We start from the raw sequence: 24,413 nt of genomic DNA on the forward strand, positions 1-24,413 counted from the left end.
CTGGTTTGATCTCTTGTGCTTCTTTGTTTCTCGGTATGCTCCGTTGATGGTTGGTTGCAACATGTCTTGACTTGTTTTTTTCTTTGTTGTTGTGGCTGCATTGTTGCAATCTTTTTCTTGTTTGAGTTTCTGTTAAGCCTTGGTTTTTGTGTATGTTTTGAGACTTGGTTGTTTGTTTTCTCTCGTGTTCCATTACTGATTTTATATTATTTTATTATTTTTTATTATTATTTTGAATTTTCTATATATTCTTATTGCAGCTCACCCCTTTCAAAATATTTGAGCATTTTTGTCTTAAAAAAAACGTATCGCAATGATCTAAGACTCAACTTTCACTTAATCTATTGTTTATTCACATTATACTAAATCAAACAAATTATCTCTCACATATTCTTGCGGATCTTGCCTATGAAAGAAATGGAATGTGCTGCGGAGTGATGTGTTACTAGTATTAAACAAATGAGTTGATACCAAAAAGATTTACAAAGTAGTACTATTATTTCAAGATACTATAGTTGAAGTCCTCATCTTGATTATATATTTATTGATGAACGTTGGTAGTACGTAATTGATTTCTTAACTATTTTTTTTCGCTTAATTACTATCTTTATCAGTCTTTATTGACCATGTATACCTATGATGGGATATGCAATAATTAATTGTTGATCTATGGAAGATAGTACTCCTATATAATACCTACAAAGTCATACTATTAGCATTGCACCTCCCTCAACAATTAGCATGATATCAAATTGGTGTTGATATATAAAATATAAATTCAAACCAAATGGGATACTAGTCAAACCGAATCATGAACTTAAAAATGCATATATGTTGTTTTTAATTAATGGCGGATTCAGGTGGGGTCGAGGGTCGATCAATTCCATCGTCGGCTCATGGGGTCAGAAAATTCCATTAACTTCAGCTTGTAGATATGCTGCTAATTAAATGGCACACCAACTTCGCCCGAATCCAATTTCATTATACGTTAGTCATTCATTGATAGTGATGACATCGCATATGTCTTTCGACGTTGTTAACGACTCCCTTCACTGTGTCTAGCACTAGAAATTGCGTTTTTAGACCGGGCATTAATTTTAAGCAATTTGGCTATGCATGATTAATGTAATCACCGATTAAAGAGTTACTATAAAGTAAGTTTCAGCACATACAATTAATTTTTGTGTTGATATTAATATTGTATAATTAAGAGGAAAATCAAATGACTAAAATACAACATAGCACACATAAGCCTAGTATTATTGGTCACTTTTATATGATGAGTAGTCAAAGTTACTAAACTCATTCCACAACGGCCGACTAAGAAAAATCAATCCATGTACATATACGTATATTATAGTGCTAATTTATTAATTGTTATTTATCTAGACTTTTGATCATGTTATTATTTTGTAAAACCCTAATACATTGTTTTAGACCGTATTTATTCATGATCGATATTAATAAAGAAAAAACAAATAGATTGAGAAAGGAAAAAATATCACATTTTAAACTTGGATGTTTTTAATCATATACATAAAAAATATACTAATAACTTTAAGTTAGATCATTCTAAAGGGTGAATTTAGAGACGAGTAGTCGACAATAAAAGGTCCAATTTTCCCTTAAGTCAGCCGAAAATGCTATGGTCGTCTCCTATCAACCCAATTTTTATGAGGACAACATCAAACAATATTATTTGAGACTATTTCTTTTTAAAATTTGAATTATAAAATTGTAATTTTACCTCTAATTTAAATAAACAATCTTATCACTAATCATTCACTGTAAACAACAAATCATTTTCATTCATTAGATTTATCCTTAAGTTGTTATGAGATTTAGTTGGGCAAGTGGAGAATAGATAAATGATTATGTTATCGAAAAATTGGATTGCATTGGATCATGTAAAACATTTCCTCTCCAAATATTTTAAATCAATTTGGACCAACATAGTGGACCACACAATTACATATTTATAAAATATTGCAAGTCATACTATAAAATTACTAAATTCTACATACTCCGACATGAAAAGTTTTATATTCATTTATTCATGATCGATATTAATAAAGAAAAAACAAATAGATTGAGAAAGGAAAAAATATCACATTTTAAACTTGGATGTTTTTAATCATATACATAAAAAATATACTAATAACTTTAAGTTAGATCATTCTAAAGGGTGAATTTAGAGACGAGTAGTCGACAATAAAAGGTCCAATTTTCCCTTAAGTCAGCCGAAAATGCTATGGTCGTCTCCTATCAACCCAATTTTTATGAGGACAACATCAAACAATATTATTTGAGACTATTTCTTTTTAAAATTTGAATTATAAAATTGTAATTTTACCTCTAATTTAAATAAACAATCTTATCACTAATCATTCACTGTAAACAACAAATCATTTTCATTCATTAGATTTATCCTTAAGTTGTTATGAGATTTAGTTGGGCAAGTGGAGAATAGATAAATGATTATGTTATCGAAAAATTGGATTGCATTGGATCATGTAAAACATTTCCTCTCCAAATATTTTAAATCAATTTGGACCAACATAGTGGACCACACAATTACATATTTATAAAATATTGCAAGTCATACTATAAAATTACTAAATTCTACATACTCCGACATGAAAAGTTTTATATTCAAATAAACATTAACTGCAATTTATATGTATTTAATTATTTTAATAATTCAAGCTTATTATTAATACAGCGGTGACGTGGCAGTTTGACTCATTCATTTCCAGATCTATACATTTCCAACCTGTCTTCTTCACTGTTTGCCTCTTCTCTGCATCTCTCTCTCTCTCTCTCACACACACACACACACACAATCAACACAGTTTCTTCGTTCAACGGATCTTTCCTCATATGCTATCCCTTTTCCATAACCATAATAGTAGTAGTAAACAATAAACAATAATTATTGCATACCAATACCATCACGTTTTATTCATACAAGCTTATCAATTTCCCCTCTCCCTCTCTCTCTCCACAGTCTACACCAACCCAACAACCTCCTAATTCATGTAAGTCTTCATTTTACACCTCTTCTCTTTCCCAATTTCACTTCTGATTTCTGATTTCTTACTTGATTCCACTATTAACTGTGATGCTTATGCTCACTTGTTCAACTGGTTGTGGTTGAGGTATTTTTTTTTTTACTTTTTAAGATGAAGATTTTGGGGATTTTTAATATTACTAGTGATATTGGAGACCATATTTAGGACTGATTAGCTTATGAATCGACTATAAGTCTAAAACTTTGATCAATTTTGGGCCTTATTAGCTTGTTAAAACACTAGTACTAACTTTTTTACAAATATTGGGGATGGTTAGCTATGAAAAGACTCTAACTTTAACCAATTTTGGGGCTGATTAGCTTATGAAAAAACTATAACTTTTTTGTTCAAGTTTGAAGACTTGGTCAATTTGATGCTTGATGTGGAAATTTATTGTTGAAAGGTTCGAATCTAGCATGAGATTGATGGTATTGTGGTTATTTCGTTGCAGAGTGGCAGCATAGATTTTGAGATGATAAAGGATGAGGAAAAGGATGGGGCTCCAGGTGGAAATTGGAGAACATACTCGCGTTCAGTATCATGGACTGAACGCCCACCGAGAACCTCTACTTCCTCTACTTCCAAGCCACAATGGAACAGCAAAGCGCGCTCTTGTTTGCCACCACTCCAGCCTCTTTCTATCATCCGTCCGAGCGTAGAGGAATGGCCTAGAGCTGGTTCTGATGATCTTGGCGTGTGGCCTAATAATCCTCCTACGCCTGGTGGGAAGCCTCGTGGATCAGAGACTCCTCGTGAGAGCTCAAATTCTGATCAACCTCCTACTGAATTTGAGTTTAGAAAGGACAAGCTTGCCTTCTTCAATAAGGAATGTTCGAGGATTCTTGATCACATCTATTTAGGGAGTGATGCAATTGCCAAGAACCGGGAGATCCTACGCCAGAATGGGATTACCCATGTGCTCAACTGTGTGGGGTTTGTTTGCCCAGAGTATTTCAAGAATGAGCTTGTCTACAAGACTCTTTGGCTGCAGGACTGCCCGTCCGAGGATATCACGAGTATTCTGTATGATGTGTTTGATTATTTTGAGGATGTTCAGGAACAACGTGGGCGTGTCCTTGTTCACTGTTTTCAGGGGGTATCGCGGTCCGCTTCATTGGTGATTGCTTATCTCATGTGGAAGGAGGGGCAGAGCTTTGATGATGCATTCCAGCACGTCAAGGCAGCCAGAGGAGTGACTAATCCAAATGTGGGATTTGCCTGTCAACTTTTGCAGTGCCAAAAGCGTGTGCACGCACTGCCTGCAAGCCCAACTTCTCTTCTCAGGATGTACCGAATGGCACCACACTCGCCATATGATCCCCTACACCTTGTGCCTAAACTGTTGTCTGAACCAGGTGCAGATAAGCTCGACTCTCGAGGAGCATTCATTATTCAAATTCCTTCAGCTTTGTATGTCTGGACTGGGAAGCACTGCCCTGCAATGATGTCAGATAATGCCAGGGCAGCTACCTCACAAGTTATACGCTATGAGAGAGCCCAGGGTCCAGTTATAACTATCAAAGAAGGAGAAGAGACATTTGAGTTTTGGGATGCCCTCACTTACAGAACGAGTTCGACAGATGGATGTGAAGCCAAGTCCGAGGAGGTGAAGAGCTCATCTTCAGGGTCTCACTCAATGACGAAGTTAAATCATCCTGGTCTTGATCAAAGGAAACTTGCTGAGTACGATTTAGATTTTGAAATCTTTAATGGAGCATTGGCTGGTGGTGTGGTACCACCGTGTCCATTATCAGGAGCAGAAACAGAGACATGTCTTCCTGCCAGAGAGACTGGTTGGAACAGATTCAGAAGAAAATTCGCTAGTGGTGTCGTCAAAGAGCTTATGACCTCATCTAAGTTGATTTCATGTAAATTTGCCTTACCGAAATGTGATGGGATACTGACAATGGACATGTGTAAAGAAGCGGATGACTATGTCTCACCTGCCAATCCTAAGACATCTACCAGTGAGTGTGATTCACCAGATTCACTTTCTTCATATGTAGCAAGGAGGCCATCATGCAGTAAGAATAATCTGGCAGAAGTGGCATCTCCTGCCCCTCTTTCTGATTGTTCACTGTCACGATCACCATCATTCAGCTTGGTGGAATCTTTTTCGTCTTTTCTTGTCAATAAACCTACTTCCAGTTCCTCGTCACCATCTCTCTCACCTTCAACATCTAATTATGCAAGTTCATTCACCTTTTCTCCTTCATCGTCTAATTGGTCTGACCTATCACATGTTTCTGCTCAGCCATCACCGAGTGGACTTGAATGCAGTGACTTTGATCCTAGCAAGAGCCCCCCTTCAGAGGAAACTGTTGGTCCTGCTGATGGTGAAAGTACGTATTTAGTTGATAATGCAACTTCACCTCCAGAAAAAGAGGCAAATTCTGCTAACCTTGCCTCGAGAGTGGATGGTTCAAGGCCTACCTGTAAAGAAACTTGGCCCTCCCATTTGGGGCATCGAGGAAGCAATATTCCTCCAAAGATGAGCTTACCTTCCCATTATGAAGCTTCACGAAATTTGAATAGACATTTGGAAGATGACATTATGAGAAATGCTGATGCAGATTCTGATCGCAGCTTAAAAAGTGGTGTGTCTTTTCAAATGGAGGGGCAGGATCTGCTTTCAGATTCAAACAGCTATGTGGCTGAGGATGAAGTCTCAAGTAGATTACTAGACAGAGAGACATATGACGAGGTTCATCTTGCATCAGATGATATAGGAAATAAAGTAACTGGCACTGATAACCTAGTATTCTACGAGTGGCCCTCCATGCTTAAAATGGACTTGCATCTCGGAAGACTTGATTCTGGATCCATATATGTCATACTTATGCCGGCAGTACATTTTGGCATAAACAACGTTGATATTTTATATGTATGGATAGGGCGTAATGCGTCATCAAGAGGAAGCTATAGTCAGTTGATCAGGAATGATGGCAAGTATGAAGATAGTTATGCCATTGTGGAACTGGAAGATCATAATCTTCTCATTCAGAAGGGTTTTAGCACAGATGCTCAAATTAAGGTACTCAATCATATCATATGTTTATGTTATGAAAAAAAATTGGTTGTATTGTACCTATATTGTACCTATATTGTACCTATTTTCATCCTCAATACATTTCCAACTGAAGATTAATGGTAGTTATACTATAAAACCTTGTATTTGTATGAATCTTGTAGAAGAAAAGGCAAAAATAAGTTGATGCATTGGTCTTCATGAAATGCTTTCGCCTTCTCTATCTAGAGAACATTCGTTGGACTGTTATATCATCTTCTAGAATTAAGCATTGAGAATTTTTTAGCACTACTTGATGTCTTTTCTAGTTATGCTTAAGTTGTCAAGCTCTTCCCTTTTTTAATTCATTTGATGTTGTTACAGATAGTCAAGGAAGGCGAGGAACCAGTGGAGCTCCTTGAGCATATGAGCCGCCTCTCGCTAAACAAGGATGCAGATGACGGGAAAGAGTAGTTCAGGAGATACGGATAGTAGTATCTGTTTATTTTCGGACTTACTTGCTGCAGCTCCAAGGAGTTGCGCGATGGCATCCCAAAGCAGGCCAAGGTGTTGTCGATTCTGCTTGTGAGATGAAAGGCGAAAACCTTGTTTGAAACTTAGAAGAGAATGTACAGGAAATAATCTTCTGAATTTTAAGGTTAAGAAATACAAGTAAAGTGTTCAAATTTGCTCTGCATTAACAGCACCAAAGGTGTTGCTTTTCCCAGTTACATCAATGCAGCAGTTTGGTTGTATCTTTTCCACTTATCTTGAATTACTGCTATTACATTGTTCACATTCTTGCCTATAATCTTCTTCTGTTCACATTCTTCTTCTGTATCTTTTTCACATTCTTTTCCACTCTACTCGATGCCAAGATGCCATTTGATACTTCCCCCGTTCTATTTAAGAAAATTGTGTTTAGTAGATTAAAAAGAGTTGGTGTAAGGTAGAAAAGAAAATAAAGTAGGAAAAAAAAAGAGAAAACACATTTGACAATAAAATAAAGACTAAAGTCCAATTTTGGTCCCTTACTTGTGTCTTATACTAATTCTTTTTGGTTTCATATATTAAGTTTGTGACCTTTTTGGTTCCCTAACATATTGTTTTGGTACCTTTCGATCCCAAACATATTGTTTTGATCAAAAATAACTATTTTATGTTAAAATTAACAGTCAAAATGTTTGATCAATTCAATAACTTAAATATAATCTAGGACTAAAGTCCAATTTTGGTCCATACATTTTTCGTAAAATTCTTTTCGGTTGCCATACACTAAGTTTGTGACTTTGTTTGGGACCAAACTGTACCAAAACAATATGTTAGGGAGCAAAAGGTCACAAACTTAATGCATGAGACCAAAAAGAATTTTAGGGCAAATGTAAGCGACTAAAATTGGACTTTAGTGAAAAAATAAAATAAGTGAAATTTATAGCTAGTACAGAAATAACTTAAAAGGGACAATCCAAGATAGAATAACGACGACAACCATATGCATAGGGAAGCACCAAACACGAAAAATATAAGCTATAAAAAGGAAGTCATTCTCTATTGTAAAAAGGAAGTCATTGTAAAAAAAACACTTTGCATTTTAATCTCAATTTAACAAATCTATTTCATATTAATTTTGTAATCCAAGTTTTTTATTTTTTATTTTTCAAAACTCCAACATATTTTTGCAGTTGTACCTAAGAAAATAAAATCATAAAAAACTTCTACATCGATAGTCAGTTCTTGTTTTTCAAATTTACTTCATGAATGGTCATTTTGATTTAATATATCTTAAAATTAATATTCCTTTCATCTTCTATTTAATTTTAGGATGATAGTATGAGTTTTGATGTGATATTAATAAAATAGAAAAAAAATAATATAGTAGTATTACTAATTGAATAAAAAGCTTTCAAAAATAGAAGTTAATTAATTTTGGGGACACTTCATTATTCCTACTTACTTCATGTAATTATAGTCCTACAATTAATGGTAATAAATTGAAAATTGAAATTTGAAATTTGAAATTTGAATTCTAGGGTTTGAATGAAGGAGAGGTATCGTCACATCTTCCTCTCCCACAGTGGGCTCTCCAATTATCCACACTCCTTCAATCCTGTGTCTTTCTCCTTGATTATTACTCATGCAGCCATTGATCATTTGAATTGCTCTTTCGTTGTCCAAATCCGTGAGTCTGCTCTTGGTTTTGTTGTATTATGCTTTCTCTATTTGCTCTGAATCTCTGTGTGCGCATTCCCATTTGTGTTTAATTTTGGCCTATTGATGATTGACAATGGTGAGACAAAAAAAATCATGAAGTTGGGCGCCAAAATGGCCAATTCCAAGGACTGTGGCTTAATGTAATTTTATTGTTTTTTGATTCACACGCTCAGTTGTGTATCACTAGTATCTTAATCGTCCACTTGATGCCTATGGTCAGTTGTTGAACTGGTCGTGGTTGATTATGTTGTGTCAAGGTGGAAAAGGAATCCATGGTCAGGGTTATAGGAGGAGAGCAATTTATATAAAAATTTTGGGGATTCTTAATCTTACCACTGATATTGGAGACCATGTTTAGGGCTGATTAGTTTATGAAAAAACCTACTTTTACTGTTGCTTGATGTGAAAATTTATTGTTGAAACTTGAAAGGTTCATTTCTAGCATGAGATTAATGGTATTGTGCTTATTTCTTTGCAGAGTGGCAGCATAGATTCTGGGATGATAAAGGAAGAGGAAAAGCATGGGGCTTCAGGTGGAAGTTGGAGAACATACTCACGTTCTGTGTCATGGACTGAACGCCCGCCAAGGGCCTCTAGTTCATCTACTACTTCTAGGCCACAATGGAACAGCAAAGCGCGTTCTTGTTTGCCGCCACTTCAGCCTCTTTCTATCATCCGCCCGAGCGTTGAGGAATGGCCTAGAGCTGGTTCTGATGATCTTGGCGAATGGTCTAATAATCCTCCTACTCCAGGTGGGAAGCCTCGTGGATCAGTGACTCCTCGTGAGAGCTCGAATTCTGACCAACCTCCTAGAGAATTTGAGTTTAGGAAGGACAAGCTTGCCTTCTTCAATAAGGAATGTTCGAGGATTCTTGATCACATCTACTTGGGGAGTGATGCAATTGGCAAGAATCGTGAGATCCTACGCCAGAATGGGATCACCCATGTGCTCAACTGTGTGGGGTTTGTTTGCCCGGAGTATTTCAAGGATGAGCTTGTCTACAAGACTCTTTGGCTGCAAGACTGCCCATCGGAGGATATCACAAGTATTCTCTATGATGTGTTTGATTATTTTGAGGATGTTCATGAACAATGTGGACGTGTCTTTGTTCACTGTTGCAAGGGAGTATCGCGGTCTACGTCATTGGTGATTGCTTATCTCATGTGGAAGGAGGGGCAGAGCTTTGATGATGCATTCCAGCTTGTTAAAGAAGCCAGAGATGTGACTAATCCAAATGTGGGATTTGCCTGTCAACTTCTGCAGTTCCAGAAGCGTGTGCACGCACTGCCTGCAAGCCCAACTTCTCTTCTTAGAATGTACCGAATGGCACCACACTCGCCATATGATCCCCTTCACCTTGTGCCTAAAATGTTGTCTGAACCAGGTGCAGATAAGCTCGACTCTCGTGGAGCATTTGTTATTCAAATTCCTTCAGCTTTATTTGTCTGGACTGGGAAGCACTGCCCTGCGGTGATGTCAGATAATGTCAGGGAAACTACCTCACAAGTTATTCGCTATGAGAGGGCCCAGGGCCCAGTTATAACTATAAAAGAAGGTGAAGAGACATTTGAATTTTGGGATGCCTTCACTTACAGAAAGAGTTCGGCAGATGGATGTGATTCAAAGTCCGATGAGGTAAAGAGCTTGTCTTCAGGGACTCACTTAGTGACTGAGTTAATTCATCCTTGTCCTGATCAAAGGAAACTGGCTGAGTATGATTTAGATTTTGAAATCTTTAATGGAGCACTGGCTGGTGGTGTGGTACCACCATTATCTGGATCAGAAACAGAGATATGTCTTCCTGCCAGAGAGACTGGTTGGAACAGATTCAGAAGAAAATTTGCTAATGGTGTTGTCAAAGAAATTATGACCTCATCTAAGTTGTTTTCTTGTAAAGTTGCAAAACCGATATGTGAAGGGATGCTGACAGTGGGCATGTGTAAAGAAGTGGATTACTTTGTCTCAACTGCCATTTCTTCAACATCTACTGGTGATCTGTGTGATTCACTGGATTCACTTTCTTCATATGTAACAAGGAGTCCACCATGCGGTAAGAATATCTTGACAGAAGTGGCATGTCCAGCCCCTCTTTCTGATTGTTCACTGTCACGATCACGATCATCACCATTCAGCTTGGTGGACTCATTTTCGTCTTTTCATGTCAGTAAAACGATGTCCAGTTCCATTTCACCATCTCTCTCACCTTCAACATCTAATCATGCAAGTTCGTGTACCTCTTCCCATTCATCGTCACCCCCCGAAAAAGAGGAAAATTCTGCTAACCTTGCCTTGAGAGTGGAAGGTTCAAGTCCTACCTGTAAAGAAGGGTTTTAGCACATATGCGTGAATGTGAAGATAGTAATGCCATTGTGGAATTGCTAGATCGTAATCTTCTCATTCAGTAGGGTTTTAGCACATATGCTCGAATTAAGGTACTCAATCATCTCATATCTTTATGTTATGGAAAAAGTTCGTTGTATAGCACTAATATTATACATTTATACTACTTTCCTGAAGTGTCGAGAATCTCTGATTAATACTATTTTCATCCCCAATACATTTTCAACTGAAGATTAATGGAGTAATATTATAAAACATTGTATTTGTATGATTCTTATAGGTTGGGGCAAGTTTGGTCTAAGACTCTTGTTTCCAAATTTAGGGATGCCTGTTTCTGTCTCTGAGTTGCCTAAAATTTATCTAGCCGTCTGATGGTTGTGACAAGATGCATTTTGGAAACTTAATAGTAGTGAGAGAGCTGTCATGCAAGCAACGTTGAGGGGTTTGTTTCTTTTGGGTGCTTAGTTTGGAATCTTTGGGACGTTCAAAACAAATATGGATTAATCCACCACACACTTCAAATGATGGAAGGATATGATAAGTCACATAATGTATCCAACTTAGATGGAGTATAATCGAGGAATCACCTATGTAATTCTTCAAATATAAATCCAATGATAAATGCTCGACATAAATTCCCTAGGGCCTCTATATGGTTTTTGTTGTATTTCCTTTATCTCTGCCAAGTCAGGCAGATGGTGGTGAGCATATGAAAGTGACATTTTCATTCGCAAACTAGTACATCAATATTTTGCAAAAGAAAATTCTTGTAACGTGTAGAGAATATTCTTCTACAATCATTTTTAAACCATCTTTTATATCATCTTCTAGAATTCAGTAGTGAGAACTTTTGAGCACTAGTCGATGTCTTTTCTGGTTATGATTAATTTGTATCCGATGATGTCAAGTTGCAAAGGTAGCTAAGCTTTCATTTTTTAACGTTCTTACAGATAGTCAAGGAAGGCGAGGAACCAGTGGAGCACCTTGAGCATGTGAGTTGCCTCTCACTAAACATTTATGCAGATAGATGACAGGAAATAGTAGTTCAGGAGGAACAGATAGGATCCCTTTTATTTTTGGACTTAATTGCAGCAGCTCCAAGGAGTTGTGCGATGGCATCCCAAAGCAGGCCGAGGTGTTGCCGATTCTGCTTGTGAGATGAAATGTGATAATCTAGTTTGAAATTTAGAAAAGAATGTACAGGAAATAATCTTCTGAATTTTAAGTTTAAGAAATACAAGGAAAGTGTTCAAATTTGCTCTACATTATCAGCACCAAAGGTGTTGCTTTCCTAGTTACATTAATGCTGCAGTTCAGCTGTATCTTTTCCCTGTCATTATTTCCTCAAATCTATATTTGGTTCATGTGAGATAGAACTATTATTTACATCAACATTGATGTTGGTTAAGTAAAAAAGGGGAAAAAGGCATATCTCCAATAGTTCTCAACTCCATGACTGTTTGTAATTTTGACCATATTTAAATCTTTAGAGATCAATTTTGTGTGTTTTACATAATTTGGATATGGTAACACTAAATACTACTCCATTAGAAAGGGAAACCATTAAGCTAGTAGTAAAGGAAGCCATCAAACCATGTAAAAAGTTGAATTAGCTTAAGCTTCCTACCAAAATAAAGATATCGAAATCGATGGCCATTTACATGGATTGAGAAGACCACATACGCTGCTATCACACAAGCGAAAAACCTCACAAACTAGCCAACAAGTTTCATTGCTTCACACAAGCAAAAAACCTCACAGATCAAGTTTCTTTTAGTTCCGGTCGTTCATGTATCCCGCTTTGACCTCAGCATAGCCATTGTTGGACCAAGTGTGTTGCCTCTCAGCTTTATGCGACCATGATTTACTGCCTACATTCTGCTTCCCCCAACTGTTGTCCTGTGACGGCTGTTGTTTCTTGCCCCAGTTACTTCCAGGTGATGGTTGCATCTTCTTCACATTCTTCCCCCAACTATTGTCACTATAGATTACCACCTTCTTGGGGGTACTGCCCCAACCATTTTCCTTGGATAGTTGCTCCTTTTTGGCATATAGAGCCTCACTCAATTGGTCCCACACATTCCCACCAATTTCTACATCAATGTGACTATTAGAGTCACTGGAATGTATCAAAACAAAAAAACATTATATATAGTGCACTTACCTCCACTAGGCTGCTGTGTCTCTTTACCATGGTCTGATTCTCGAGTATCTGCAGATGGTAGGTTATTTAGGATGCGATTACCTACTTGAGCTTTTTACTAGGAATTATAAGTTTGGTTATTTGCGCTTCTTTGAATTGCACTGAACATCATACCTGGGCTGGGTTCGGAAGTTGGTTCGCCACTGCTGCCAGGCAATGTAACGGCTTTAGTTCCTGGTTTTGATCCTCCATTGGTGAGGACACGTACATCAATAAGTGCTGAAAAATCAATCTGCAAGAGATAGATCACAGTGAAAACAGTCAGAAGATGCAGATGGTCTGTTGGCAACTTGGCGTACGCCTCTTGAAGGTATATGATAGAAAGGCTTACTCTACATGTATACATTGCTTACCTCCAAAGACCCATCTTCTCTATAGAGAGAGTTATCAAGTTCTGTGGCTTCACCCTCATCATTTTCCTCAGAAACGAGTGGATATTCTGGTACCGGCAGTAACATCATTTGCTGGGACCCTGCATTGTACCAAGATACTTTTCCAACCTATATAATACAAAATGTCTCACAACCATTTTATTGAGGTCAGAGAACAAGAGGAAAAAACAATTCAACTATATTTGAATGATACCCTATATGCAGAAAGCTCAGGGGTCCATGTTGATGACAATTCCAGAACTCGATAAGCAATGAGATCTCCTTTCTGCATAAAATAAAAGGACAATTGATTTCTACCTTGAAGGGTATTGAGAAATTTAAACCCTACACTATGGAATCATTACTATTAATGATCTTAGATGTAATCGAGGAACAACCTTAGGCGCACCAGGAAGAGGCGGAAGCTTATCAAAGTTGATTCTCTCATTTGGTTGATTCTTTTTTTCTTTAATCAGTGCTTCAGAATCCTCTTTGTTTGTTCCGTAGTCGTTTCTAGGAATGAATCTACAGTTTTCCTTCCCCCACTGTTGGCCTTTCTTCTTGCTAGTAATTCCATTCCAATTAAAGGTATTCTATTGAAAAAATGACATCACGAGGAAATGTGTCAGCACTTTGTATGAAAAGAAACACTGAGAAAGAAAAAAAAATCATGGATAAATGGTGTGCATGGACAAACAAACATTCATCAACAATTCAACAAAACCTTGAGCTGAACTTTTGCTTCCACACGTTTATTAAATGGCTGAAATAAAAGGTAAATTTTCTTATACCTCCTTGTCTCAAATCTGATAAATCACATATTGGTTGGTAAAAATTGTGATTGACGAAAAATTACATATTTAAGCAGCTTAAGTAAGAAAGTTAATTTCCATGATGACTAACATACTATCCCTTGCATACACGAGCGTCACTCATGTGCCACAGGTTGCATCCCTCTATTCCAGGCCCTAAAGGAACCCCAAGGCAAAATATTGATTGCAGGATCTCGTACAAACATATGTTCTGAAGTAATAATATTTCATGATAATGATCCTAAACCTCAGGTGCGGGGATAAAATGATGAAAATATTGTTCAACCAACAGCAAATACATAAAAATTACCAGAGGTGCATAATCTCGCTGCACAGCTTCCTCTGCATCAACAAAAAGAATTTCACATGTAAGATGTAGAAAATAAAGTTTCAGTGTGTATTATGTAAATTCCAAGTGCAGAATAGAAGATATCATTCCAATCTGTGAAGACAGAACAGGGAGGGAGAAATTGTTGGAAAATCAATTTATGAACAGTGGGATTGGAGAATAACTTAATATTGCTTTTAATAGCATATTTCACAGATTAACAAAGTTGATGATGCATAATGTAGGATAAAATTCATTCCAGGACAGGAACAAAGCAGATTGGGCTTCTCAACTTGAAAATTATTAAACTTAATAAGAACTGTGACAAGAGAGAAGAAAACTAATGAATGCTAGTCCTATTCGGAAAGAAAATTAGAAGGCTGGAAAATACATTGTTGATAACATGATTCACATGATTAAGTAATAACTCTCTCGCTCACCTAGTCAGAAGAACCGAGTTTAATAACGTTATCACAACCTTAATCCAAATAAATTGCTGGCAGATAGAATGCAGTACCTTCTTCCAAAGGTTCAAAGCGGATATGTCCTGGCCTTATTTCGATGGGAGCAAATTCATTCTCCTCCAGACAATTATAATTTGATTGCTTTGATGCATCAGAGTTTTGATCTGGTTGCTCATGCATACCGTGGCTTGGCTGCTCTAATGTGTCACTCATTTGGGTCAGCTGCTCATGTTTGTCGTAATTTTGATTTTGCTGCTTGTGTACATCACCATTTTGATTTTTCTGCTTGCGTACATCACCATTTTGTTTTGGAAGTTCCAGACAGTCATCATTTTGGCTATGTCGTTTATGCTTCTTTCCCTTAACAACCTTGTTGTCTTGGGAAAATAGCTTCCAGTGTAGCTGCACAGACAACTTAGGTCAGTATAAAATGACAATCAGAGGCACCCAGAATAGGCTCGAACTCCAAGCAAAGAAACTAAACTCACTAGTCCTTTTGGCTGACCATCATCTTTGTTCTTTTCACCCTCAGCTTGGTATTTTTTCCACTTTTGCTGTAAAATTGAAGTACTCAGTTTTCAATTTAATCGCAGAACGAAATAAGAAATTAAAGCACTAACCTGTCCGTTCGATTGGCCATTCCATTTTTTTCTGTCAGCTTTAGCTTGATCCTCTTTCCAGTTTCGCTGCAAAATGAAGTGAGTCAGGCTTTAGATTACTGGCACTGGAAAAGTCTTAATAGTGAATACACATATATCCAATAGCTTACTAGACCCTCTGATTCACAAGTAGCATTTTGCTTCTGAATTTTTGCCATTTCACGCAACCAAATTCTTTTTTTATACGCCCGCCGAGCACTTCTACTTGGAACCTGCAAATAATCAGGGGCACACTAATTCCAGGATGACTTACAGGGAAAAGTCTGAGAAAGGAGCATATAGTGCAATCAAGGAAAATATTTTACAAAACTGAATCATGTAAAAGGTAAGCATATAGCAAAAAAAATTGATAGTGATATCTCACATCCACAATAGACCAAATTGGAATTTGACGTCAACCAAAGGATTACTAGAAACATATACTGCCGAAAGTGGAACTTCATGAAAACTGTAAAGCTTCTTATTGAGAACACAATTCTTTGTATTTACTAAAACACAAAATTGAAGTGCTACTACATAGTTATATACTTAGGTTAGAAAAACCAATTGAAAAAAACAGAATAAAGGGCAATTCACAGCTTACAAGACCAATATAATCCATTTCAATAATAGAGGAATCACCTTTTTTGTTTCCTTAGGGGGGATTTCGGCATCGTCGGTCTTGTTGTCTTTCTCTTGAACAACAACAATTCTGCATGTGTAGCAAAGATAATATAGAATAAAGAGGTGTTTGATCATTCAAACAGTTAAAAGAAATTCATCAATCAAATATATCCATGAATGTCTAAAAAGAAAGGACTAAGCAGAACGTCTAAGACCAAAGAGTTCATGGATTTTCTTTTCAATAAAATTTGAGATTGGAGTCTTATTTGTTATTTTCCAGACCCCTTTCGTAGTTATGTTTATTTTCCTTCTAATTTAACAAAATTTTGTTTCACATCAAGAAAAATATTAGTGGCCATGAGATATTTTCATATTCTAATCTGAAAGACAACAAATACAAGCTAATAAGTATTTTAACAAATGCCATGTTCTCTTTTTCATCAAAGAAATTGTACAGCACAAACGAAGGCATTGTAAAATATACTCCTCAGTCCTCCCTCCTCATCTACAAACTTGTTATTTATATCTGCATCCATGATAGAAAGTGTACCTTCTTTTTTTAATAATATAAATTTTCTCCATATTTTCAATATACTAATAGAACAATTTGCTCAAGCTCTGTCACAACAATGTTAGTTGTTCAAAGATACACTAGCTCTCTCTCATCACTATCGTGACAACAATTATGAAGCCTTAATGTATTTGTCTATTCATTTTAGAGCCAAAATAAACTAATTAATACTTCATGCAGCCGTAGGCTCAATCACTTACAGGTATAAGTTCTATTTGATTGACCAAATATTGTTTACTTAGTAAATGGAATATCACATTGGTTCCAAAAAAAGTAAACTAGACACGTCAGTGCAGTAGGGATTTTGTAACTTTCTACCCTGTCATTTGTTCGATTGTTGACTTCAAAGTAGGTTTTCCTGATACATAATAATTTTGGACTTTGTACTTTGATTATAAGAAAAAAATGACATAGGAGAAAGTAAAATTTCTAGAAACGGATTATTTCTAATAAGCATACCTCTCTTCGCCAGGCTCCACCACATTGTCCTCATCACTATGCTTAGCAGGGTTATCTTTGTTTTCCACATTATCTCGAGCTACAGAAGCATCTTTTTTCTCTTTACAAACATCACCGGAAGCATTTCCAGTTACCACAGAACGTTGTTTCTTCTCCCTAAGAAACAGTGGTATAAAAATAGTGTGTGTAACAGTGTAAGCATAAAATATGAGGTACGTTCAGTAGATCACGCAAGGGGACCTGTAAGCATAAAAATATGAGGTAGATTTAAGTTGATCAAACAAAGGAGGACCACATACTTATTGCCTTCTAGCCTCTTGGCTGCTTTTCTTTTGCGATTTTTCTTTCTTGAATTTTCAGCTGCAGAATCTTCAACTACGTCCAACAAGACTTCATCATCATCTTCAGATTCTTCACTTTCATAACCACCTTTTTCTTTCTCAAAGTCACCATTTGCTAAAAGCAAGATGCCAGCGTCTACGGGTCGCTTCTCCAGAGCTTTCAATTTCTCAACATCATTAGCGGCAGCATTGTTTCCTTCTATTGACAAAATGTCTTTCCTTTTCCGCACACTTCACTCCCAATGAAAACTTAAAATGTTAATATATCATTTTGCACTCCAAATGCAAAACTTAAAATGATAAGCCATGTTCTGTTGTTTTCAGTACTAATAATCTTTTTCACTAACCTGATAACCTCATCATCTTTTAAAATTCTGGTAGATACAAACGGTGGTAATGCAAAGCCAGATATCTGCCAGAGTTTCAGAAGCAAAACAAAATTGGAGTAAAAAATAGTAGCATAAAATAAAATACGAAAACAATAATTCCTAACTTCTCATATCTCATCAGCAAATCAATCAAAACAATAACACTACTAAAGCTTTTGTTTTCTCTTCCAATTCAATAATCACCAAAGTAGCAACAGAAGCAATTCCTCGAACTCAACACCAACTTTTGCAATGAACTAGTAGTATTCCATAAGCATCAACTCTTTTCAATGTCTTTTAAAAGATCATTCAAGACTGCTCAATAGCTCTCAAAACACCAAAATGAGAAAGAAAGAAAGAAACATATAGAGTATAAAACATAGTAAAAAAATGAAAATGAGGATCATAATCCATAAAACATCCAGACCATAGTAACTCTACAATGTGCATGAGCTTTTAGGATTAGAAGATAAATAACTCCTGTCAGAAGAAGCAAAATCATGATTCCAAATACTCAATAACTACATAAAGCTACTCTTCCATACATAATATTCCACAAAATGCATGATTTCAGAAGCAAGTAGCTAGAATGAGAAGCAAAAAAAGAAGCACATTTCCCCAAAATTGATCAAAAGCAGTGGATTTTTGAAGGCAGAGCAAAACCCAAAAACATGGTGGCATAAAAAAACGATCTTTTTAAGGCTCAGAGAAATTGAGAGGTTCGTACGGAGAGGATGAGGCCGTGGGGGCATGATTGGTGGAGTCGGAAAGCGTGGAGGAGATGGGAGGCGAGGTCGGAAACGGCGCCGTGGCGGTGGGGCTCCAGCAGAACCCAGCTGCGGCTCAAGCCCTCCAATTTCTGAGTGTCGCTCAAAATGTCGTCATCTTTGAATACCACTCGGATTCTCTTGCCCACCTCCATCACCCATGCAAGATTCCCCCAATTCCCCTACACTGTTTAGTTTTAGAGAGAGTGATGAGTGTCACTGCAATGCTACAATAGGTCTCTACAAAGGTCCAACTAATGCTTTACAGTTTCACTTTATAAAATTTGGAGCCAAACACCACAAAATATTACTCTCTCCGTCCCATACTAGAAGTATCATATTGTCATTTAGCTCGATAATACAAGAAGTCTCGTTTCAATTTTTCGGTAAGTATTGTTTCATGTTTCTCGATAACTTTTCAACTCATATCTTTACATTTATATTAGAAAATAAGGGATTCTTAATTATGGACGGACAATCGAACATAACATAGTACTAATAGCATTTATTTTGTTTCATATTCCCTCTCTTCACTATTAATAATACTATTGAAAAACATGAATTTTAACATAAAATTGATTATCATTTTGAAATCGGGAGAAAAATGATGGCAATATTATTAATAGGAAATTGAATCCAAAAATTATGTACAAAATCTTGATCAAGCACAAAACTCAAATAATCCATTTTTAGCTATAAAGTTGGTGCTTTTCTTCATTTTCCTCTTTCTTCAACACTGAAACTGTCAATTTTGATATGGCGCTTCTTTTGAGCTCTCTCTATCTCTCTCTCCTCTCAACTCTTTTCTCCGTAAGGTAATCTCCATCTTCCTTTTCTGTCTTCAATTTTCATAATTTTTGTCTCTCAATTTTTTCAATTACAATTATTAAGCCCATTTTCTCACTTAGTAGTTGTGTTGCAAACAGAGACCTTGATTTACCTCGAGAAGAGAAAACAGAGACCTAGTTGTCTTTTGATGAATTTATATGTTAATATTTATTGATTCATAATCAGTCAACTGTTTTATAGGATAATCAGAAACTGCATTTGAATGGAATATCTGTTATCTTGATGTATACTAATATTTTATTCACACTTGTTTTGAATACCGCCCTGTATACTAATTAATTGTTAGTCTGTCTGATTAACTGTGAGAAAGAAGGGGATAGGAATCTTGTTTTTTTTTGTTTTTTTTTATTTAATTTGATTTTTTCTTTTGAATTTAGCCTGGGAGGGGTAGAGCAGGCTAGCTTGCCGCCGCGGGGTTGGAACTCGTATGATTCGTTCTGTTGGACCATTTCCGAAGAAGAGTTTCTTAAGAATGCTGAACTCGTTGCTCACCGCTTGCATAGTCATGGATATGAGGTACTTGAGTTGCAATGTGTATATGTATTATGACTTGTGATAGCTGACTGATCTTGGTGAAATAATTTTTGCACCGTGCGGCTTCAAGTAGTACGTGGTGGTGGATTATCTGTGGTATAGGAGGAAAGTTGACGGGGCTTATGTTGATTCTCTCGGATTTGATGTTATTGATGAATGGGGAAGGATGAAGCCTGACCCAGGTAGATGGCCTTCCTCTAGAGATGGGCAAGGGTTCACCAAAGTGGCTGAGGAAGTGCATAAAATGGGTTTGAAATTCGGCATTCATGTTATGAGAGGTATCAGCACGCAGGCATTCAATGCAAACACGCCTATCCTTGATGTTAATTCGGTAACTCGGTCTACTGCTGATTGATTTTGCATTTAGTAATTGTATGAGTAAATTGCAGCTGTAAAATTGAAATATATGGTCTTGAAATGTATGATTAGGGCAAACCATATGAGGAGTCAGGACGGAAGTGGTATGCAAAGGACATAGGAATAAAGGAGAGGGCTTGCACATGGATGCAAAATGGTTTCATGAGCGTCGACACCAAATTAGGAGCTGGAAGAGCGTTTCTGAGGTCACTGTATCAACAATATACTGACTGGGGTGTTGATTTTGGTGAGTTCTCATGTTCCTTGCAAACAAACAAGTTATATTGCCACTATATTGCATAATGTCATTGAAGATGGTGTGTATCATCTCTTTCATTACAGTCAAACATGATTGTGTATTTGGCAACGATTTCAGCCTAGACGAGATAAGCTATGTATCAAAGGTATAGCTCCTTCATATTCTTTCTACTTTCCGTAGTTTCATATTCGTTATATTATATCAGACATTATTCATTTCTGAAAAGAGAAAGGGAAAGAAAAGATATCCCGAAGAACAGAAACTTTGAATATGACATTTCAGGTGAAATGTGCAGGTCTTAACCGAACTTAACCGTCCAGTTGTGTATTCCTTATCTCCTGGAACAAGTGTGACACCAGCCATGGCAAGGGATGTTAGTAGTCTGGTCAATATGTACAGAATTACAGGGGATGATTGGGATAGATGGAAGGATGTGGCTGGCCATTTTGATGTTTCTCGGTACACTAAATGTCTCCACCTTGTTCTGACAACTTATATTTTGTTTCAGCCTTGTTCCTTCTGTCAAGAATTGTTCTGATGGATGTTTTTATCTAGCTAGTTACCTACTTCTCTATCCGTACCAGGGATTTTTCTGCTGCTAATATGATTGGAGCAAAAGGCCTGCGTGGGAAGTCCTGGCCAGACTTAGATATGCTTCCATTGGGGTGGCTTACTAGTGAAGGTAAATGGATTAAATACATCATGCCTTTATCGGTCAAAATTGATCGAGATAAGTTGATTTTGGGTTCACCAGTTGTTACTTGCTGGTGGCTTGAGTTGCTAAAGAGCAGTACTGCATACTTGTTTCTTAAACCGACAATGTTTCGTCCCTGTACATATTGTTAAAAAAATAAATTGCAATCTAATAATCATGTTTTACATTTGATTTAAAAAGCTTGTAGAAGAGATTTGTTTAACTTACTCCACTCACTGGATAACATAGGATATAAAAGTTTGGAATGCTTTGGAAGCGTTCATTTACTTACACGTTACAATAACGAAGTATTTCTATGGCCAGTTCAATAAGATTAATCTCTTGGCATTCTGATCTCCAAAGACCATTTTTGCATAAATGCACAATATTTGATTGTTGATAGGTTTAAATGAAGGCCCTCATAGACAATGCAACCTCTCTCTAGATGAACAAAGAACACAGGTGAATGCTTATGATTATACGTTTAATATTTTGTTTGCTAGCTTACTAATAACATGAAAATTTGCACTTACTAATATGACTGAGGTATTTGGACAGATGACATTGTGGTCCTTGGCGAAGTCTCCTCTCATGTTCGGAGGAGATATGAGACACCTCGACGAGGCAACATTCAGCCTGATCACTAATCCTACTCTCTTGGAGATAAACGCCTTCAGCTCAAACAATTTGGAGGCATGTCCTAGACATTAGCACGTCTCATTATGAGATATGAGCAGAACTAGTCTTATTTAACCTTACAAATTGCAGTTCCCCTACTCCTCAAGTCCAAGCTTTTGTCGTGTAAAAAATCACGCATTAGATGGACCCAGTATCTCCGAACCACTTACTCTGGGCCTCACTAGCTGCAAAGATGCTGAGGCGATTGGCTGGTCTGCTAGAGCTATTGAAGATGGTCATGAACAAGTCTGTTGGCAGGACGAGTCAAGAAACGGGCACCAAAAGCCTTTTTGCCTTTACAAAAAACGACCTTTTTCGTTGTAAAAATTTTATTTATACAAACAATCTCTCTTCTATGTGTTTGTATATCTTTATGCATAATATCTGCTTGACCCATACCCCCTTCACTTTTGTTGGTGATGCTGTTTCAGAAATGATGATGTGACAAATAATCGTTACTATGACGGGAAAGTCCATTTGTTGAGGACAAAGGAGGCGGAGGCTTGCCTGGGCGCTTCTCCAAACACAAAGCTTACTTCCAAGGAATCAAAAAAGGGTTCATTTTCAACATGTAAATTGCATACCAATCAGGTAATTTCAATCTATTCTTGATCTCAGCTTCTCTAAATGTATACATAATGAATGCAAAAATCACACTTAATCTAAGAACATATATGGAGATTTATTTCTTAATCATTTGATTGTAGATAAATTTTCTTTACTTAATAGTACATACTTTAATTAGATATCATGTTTATAAACTCCCGAGTTACACATGTACCTTGAACTGTGGCATGTGACAACAAAGCGTTTTATTCGAACAGATGTGGGAACTGACCGATAATGGCACCTTGACAAATAGCTATTCTGGCTTATGTGCATCAATGAGGAGAGTAAGAGGTGATGTTTCATTTTCGTGGTCTTTATGTATGATTCGTATTGTCGTAGTTAATCTGTCACCTTGGTCTTCTTCCAGCTAATTCTGTGTCCAAAAGCGTTCGTGCTTGGATTGCGACTGGCAGAAGAGGTTTGACCTTCTAAAACTAATTGCTCGTTTAGTCTTAGATTCAAGTAATTCAACCATCTCCAATGATGAATTTTTTATTACCAGGAGAAATATATGTCTCGTTTTTCAACCTAGGGGATCAGAAGACCGACGTATCAATGAGGATAGCTGAGTTGGGCAAGGTGCTACCTGGTAAAAAATTTAGCACTGCTTTGTGCAAATGCAGAGAAGAATGGAGTGGGAAAGACTTTGGTGTCGTAGACTCGTTTTCGGCCCAAGTAGAAGTCCATGGATGTGCTCTTTTCGTCTTAAACTGCTCTTATAGGTAAATAATCTTTCTTTCTTGGCTATCTGATCATCTTGATATGTAGCAGCTATGTTTGTATTTTCTTGCACTATCTTTCTTATGTCTAACTTGATGCTGATGTGCCACAATAAATTTACTTTGCTGTACTTGCAATCAAGCCAAACAGAGTATTTTTCAAAGTATATAATTTAAAATAACTTTGAAATATACTAATGTACCAATAGTTTCGGTTTTTCAGGTGAAATTAAACTAAATTGGTAAATATAGGTCAAGAGATCAAATTTCACCTAACACAATATTTTTTGAAATATGCTTTAAAAAATTGGTTCAACGGGATGGTGGTTCATGACCGAACCGGCTGGTTTTCCGATTTGAGACGGCTCATTAGTCCACTGGTTTAATGTGTGAATCGGATCAAATCGAATGCCGGTTCGAGGCTGACCGGTCAAATTGCCGGGCAAGGGGTGGAGCGCCTCACTTATAGCCCCAGCAACGTGGCTCGTCGTCGGGGAGAAGGAGCACCGACGAGCCAAAGTTGTTGATACTGTAACGAAACAAAGCATATGCATCATGTGATTGATTAATGAGGTGCTTTATATTTGATTGTAGTACTCCTACCTTTGTTCTCAACCAAGAAAATGACCAAGAGAAAATCGAATGCAATGATGAGAAAGGAGGCAATGCCATTGCGCCCGCTGATCGCATCAGCCTTGGAAAGCTTGATGTTTTTCTTATTATCACCATTGTAATTTTTTTGTTTTTTTAATTTGGAAGTATAAGTGATAAACTAATGATGCTTTGTTAAATTCTGATTTTGCTTACTAATCGAATTATTGAATTATTTTGATTTTGCAACTAATTAAGATTTTGGACTAGCATACGCACTATCGGATGCATCTAAAACTACATCATATTTTAGACAGAGTAAAATAACGTTGTTATAAACAAAATAATGCCATTTGTTGAATTATGGCTTATACTAAAGAAAGAATGAGGTAGAATGGAGAGACGAGAAAAGAGATTGAAAGAGAGTACAATGGGGGCGTTAAGTTTGCAAGATTGTATTCGAGATTAAATTTATAGTGTGTTTGGTTCATAAGATTCAACTCTACAACTTGATCTTAAATGGATAATCATAGGATAATTAGTCATA

The 24,413-nt window shown here is 36.8% G+C and overlaps 4 protein-coding genes across 10 annotated transcripts; 3 read left to right on the plus strand and 1 right to left on the minus strand.

Moving 5' to 3' along the window:
- The first annotated feature begins 2,811 nt into the window (after positions 1-2,811).
- On the plus strand, positions 2,812-6,889 carry LOC125213656 (protein-tyrosine-phosphatase MKP1-like). 3 transcript variants are annotated; one of them, XR_007174977.1, is made up of 4 exons: positions 2,812-3,038; positions 3,523-5,775; positions 5,966-6,105; positions 6,463-6,889. XR_007174977.1 is itself a non-coding variant. In XM_048114314.1 (3 exons), the coding sequence occupies exons 2-3, from the start codon at positions 3,544-3,546 to the stop codon at positions 6,550-6,552; spliced, it is 2,652 nt and encodes an 883-aa protein (XP_047970271.1). In that variant the 5' UTR covers positions 2,817-3,158; positions 3,523-3,543; the 3' UTR covers positions 6,553-6,889. The 3 variants fall into 3 exon arrangements, 2 of the variants coding, with proteins under 2 accessions (XP_047970271.1, XP_047970270.1); XM_048114314.1 differs by having other exon boundaries at positions 2,817-3,158; positions 3,523-6,105; XM_048114313.1 differs by having other exon boundaries at positions 2,817-3,038; positions 3,523-6,105.
- Positions 6,890-8,112: 1,223 nt separating this feature from the next.
- LOC125216424 (protein-tyrosine-phosphatase MKP1-like) lies at positions 8,113-11,893 on the plus strand. 3 transcript variants are annotated; one of them, XM_048118133.1, is made up of 4 exons: positions 8,113-8,257; positions 8,768-10,722; positions 11,581-11,622; positions 11,723-11,893. In XM_048118133.1, exon 2 carries the CDS (start codon positions 8,789-8,791, stop codon positions 10,622-10,624), a length of 1,836 nt encoding a protein of 611 aa, XP_047974090.1. In that variant the 5' UTR covers positions 8,113-8,257; positions 8,768-8,788; the 3' UTR covers positions 10,625-10,722; positions 11,581-11,622; positions 11,723-11,893. The 3 variants fall into 3 exon arrangements, with proteins under 3 accessions (XP_047974090.1, XP_047974091.1, XP_047974089.1); XM_048118134.1 differs by having other exon boundaries at positions 8,768-10,340; positions 10,456-10,722; positions 11,581-11,893; XM_048118132.1 differs by having other exon boundaries at positions 11,581-11,893.
- Positions 11,894-12,225: 332 nt separating this feature from the next.
- On the minus strand, positions 12,226-18,803 carry LOC125210786 (coilin-like). The gene is made up of 16 exons (XM_048110373.1): positions 18,537-18,803; positions 17,789-17,853; positions 17,400-17,672; positions 17,101-17,256; positions 16,089-16,158; positions 15,578-15,679; positions 15,429-15,494; positions 15,297-15,362; positions 14,862-15,210; positions 14,327-14,358; positions 13,603-13,797; positions 13,419-13,490; positions 13,187-13,333; positions 12,948-13,065; positions 12,795-12,842; positions 12,226-12,723 (listed from the first exon to the last, which is right to left on the minus strand). The coding sequence occupies exons 1-16, from the start codon at positions 18,729-18,731 to the stop codon at positions 12,404-12,406; spliced, it is 2,274 nt and encodes a 757-aa protein (XP_047966330.1). The 5' UTR covers positions 18,732-18,803; the 3' UTR covers positions 12,226-12,403.
- A 458-nt stretch (positions 18,804-19,261) lies between these two features.
- On the plus strand, positions 19,262-24,115 carry LOC125211056. 3 transcript variants are annotated; one of them, XM_048110733.1, is made up of 15 exons: positions 19,262-19,391; positions 19,803-19,941; positions 20,033-20,290; positions 20,389-20,563; positions 20,659-20,720; positions 20,871-21,034; positions 21,160-21,257; positions 21,673-21,731; positions 21,828-21,962; positions 22,038-22,267; positions 22,379-22,538; positions 22,772-22,847; positions 22,924-22,974; positions 23,059-23,278; positions 23,870-24,115. In XM_048110733.1, exons 1-15 carry the CDS (start codon positions 19,333-19,335, stop codon positions 24,024-24,026), a joined length of 2,043 nt encoding a protein of 680 aa, XP_047966690.1. In that variant the 5' UTR covers positions 19,262-19,332; the 3' UTR covers positions 24,027-24,115. The 3 variants fall into 3 exon arrangements, with proteins under 3 accessions (XP_047966690.1, XP_047966691.1, XP_047966692.1); XM_048110734.1 differs by lacking the exon at positions 23,870-24,115 and adding an exon at positions 23,499-23,863; XM_048110735.1 differs by lacking the exon at positions 19,262-19,391 and having other exon boundaries at positions 19,807-19,941; positions 20,030-20,290.
- The last annotated feature ends 298 nt before the right edge of the window (positions 24,116-24,413 follow it).

This window comes from Salvia hispanica, chromosome 3, assembly GCF_023119035.1.
Source record: "Salvia hispanica cultivar TCC Black 2014 chromosome 3, UniMelb_Shisp_WGS_1.0, whole genome shotgun sequence".
Classification (NCBI taxonomy): Eukaryota; Viridiplantae; Streptophyta; class Magnoliopsida; order Lamiales; family Lamiaceae; genus Salvia; species Salvia hispanica.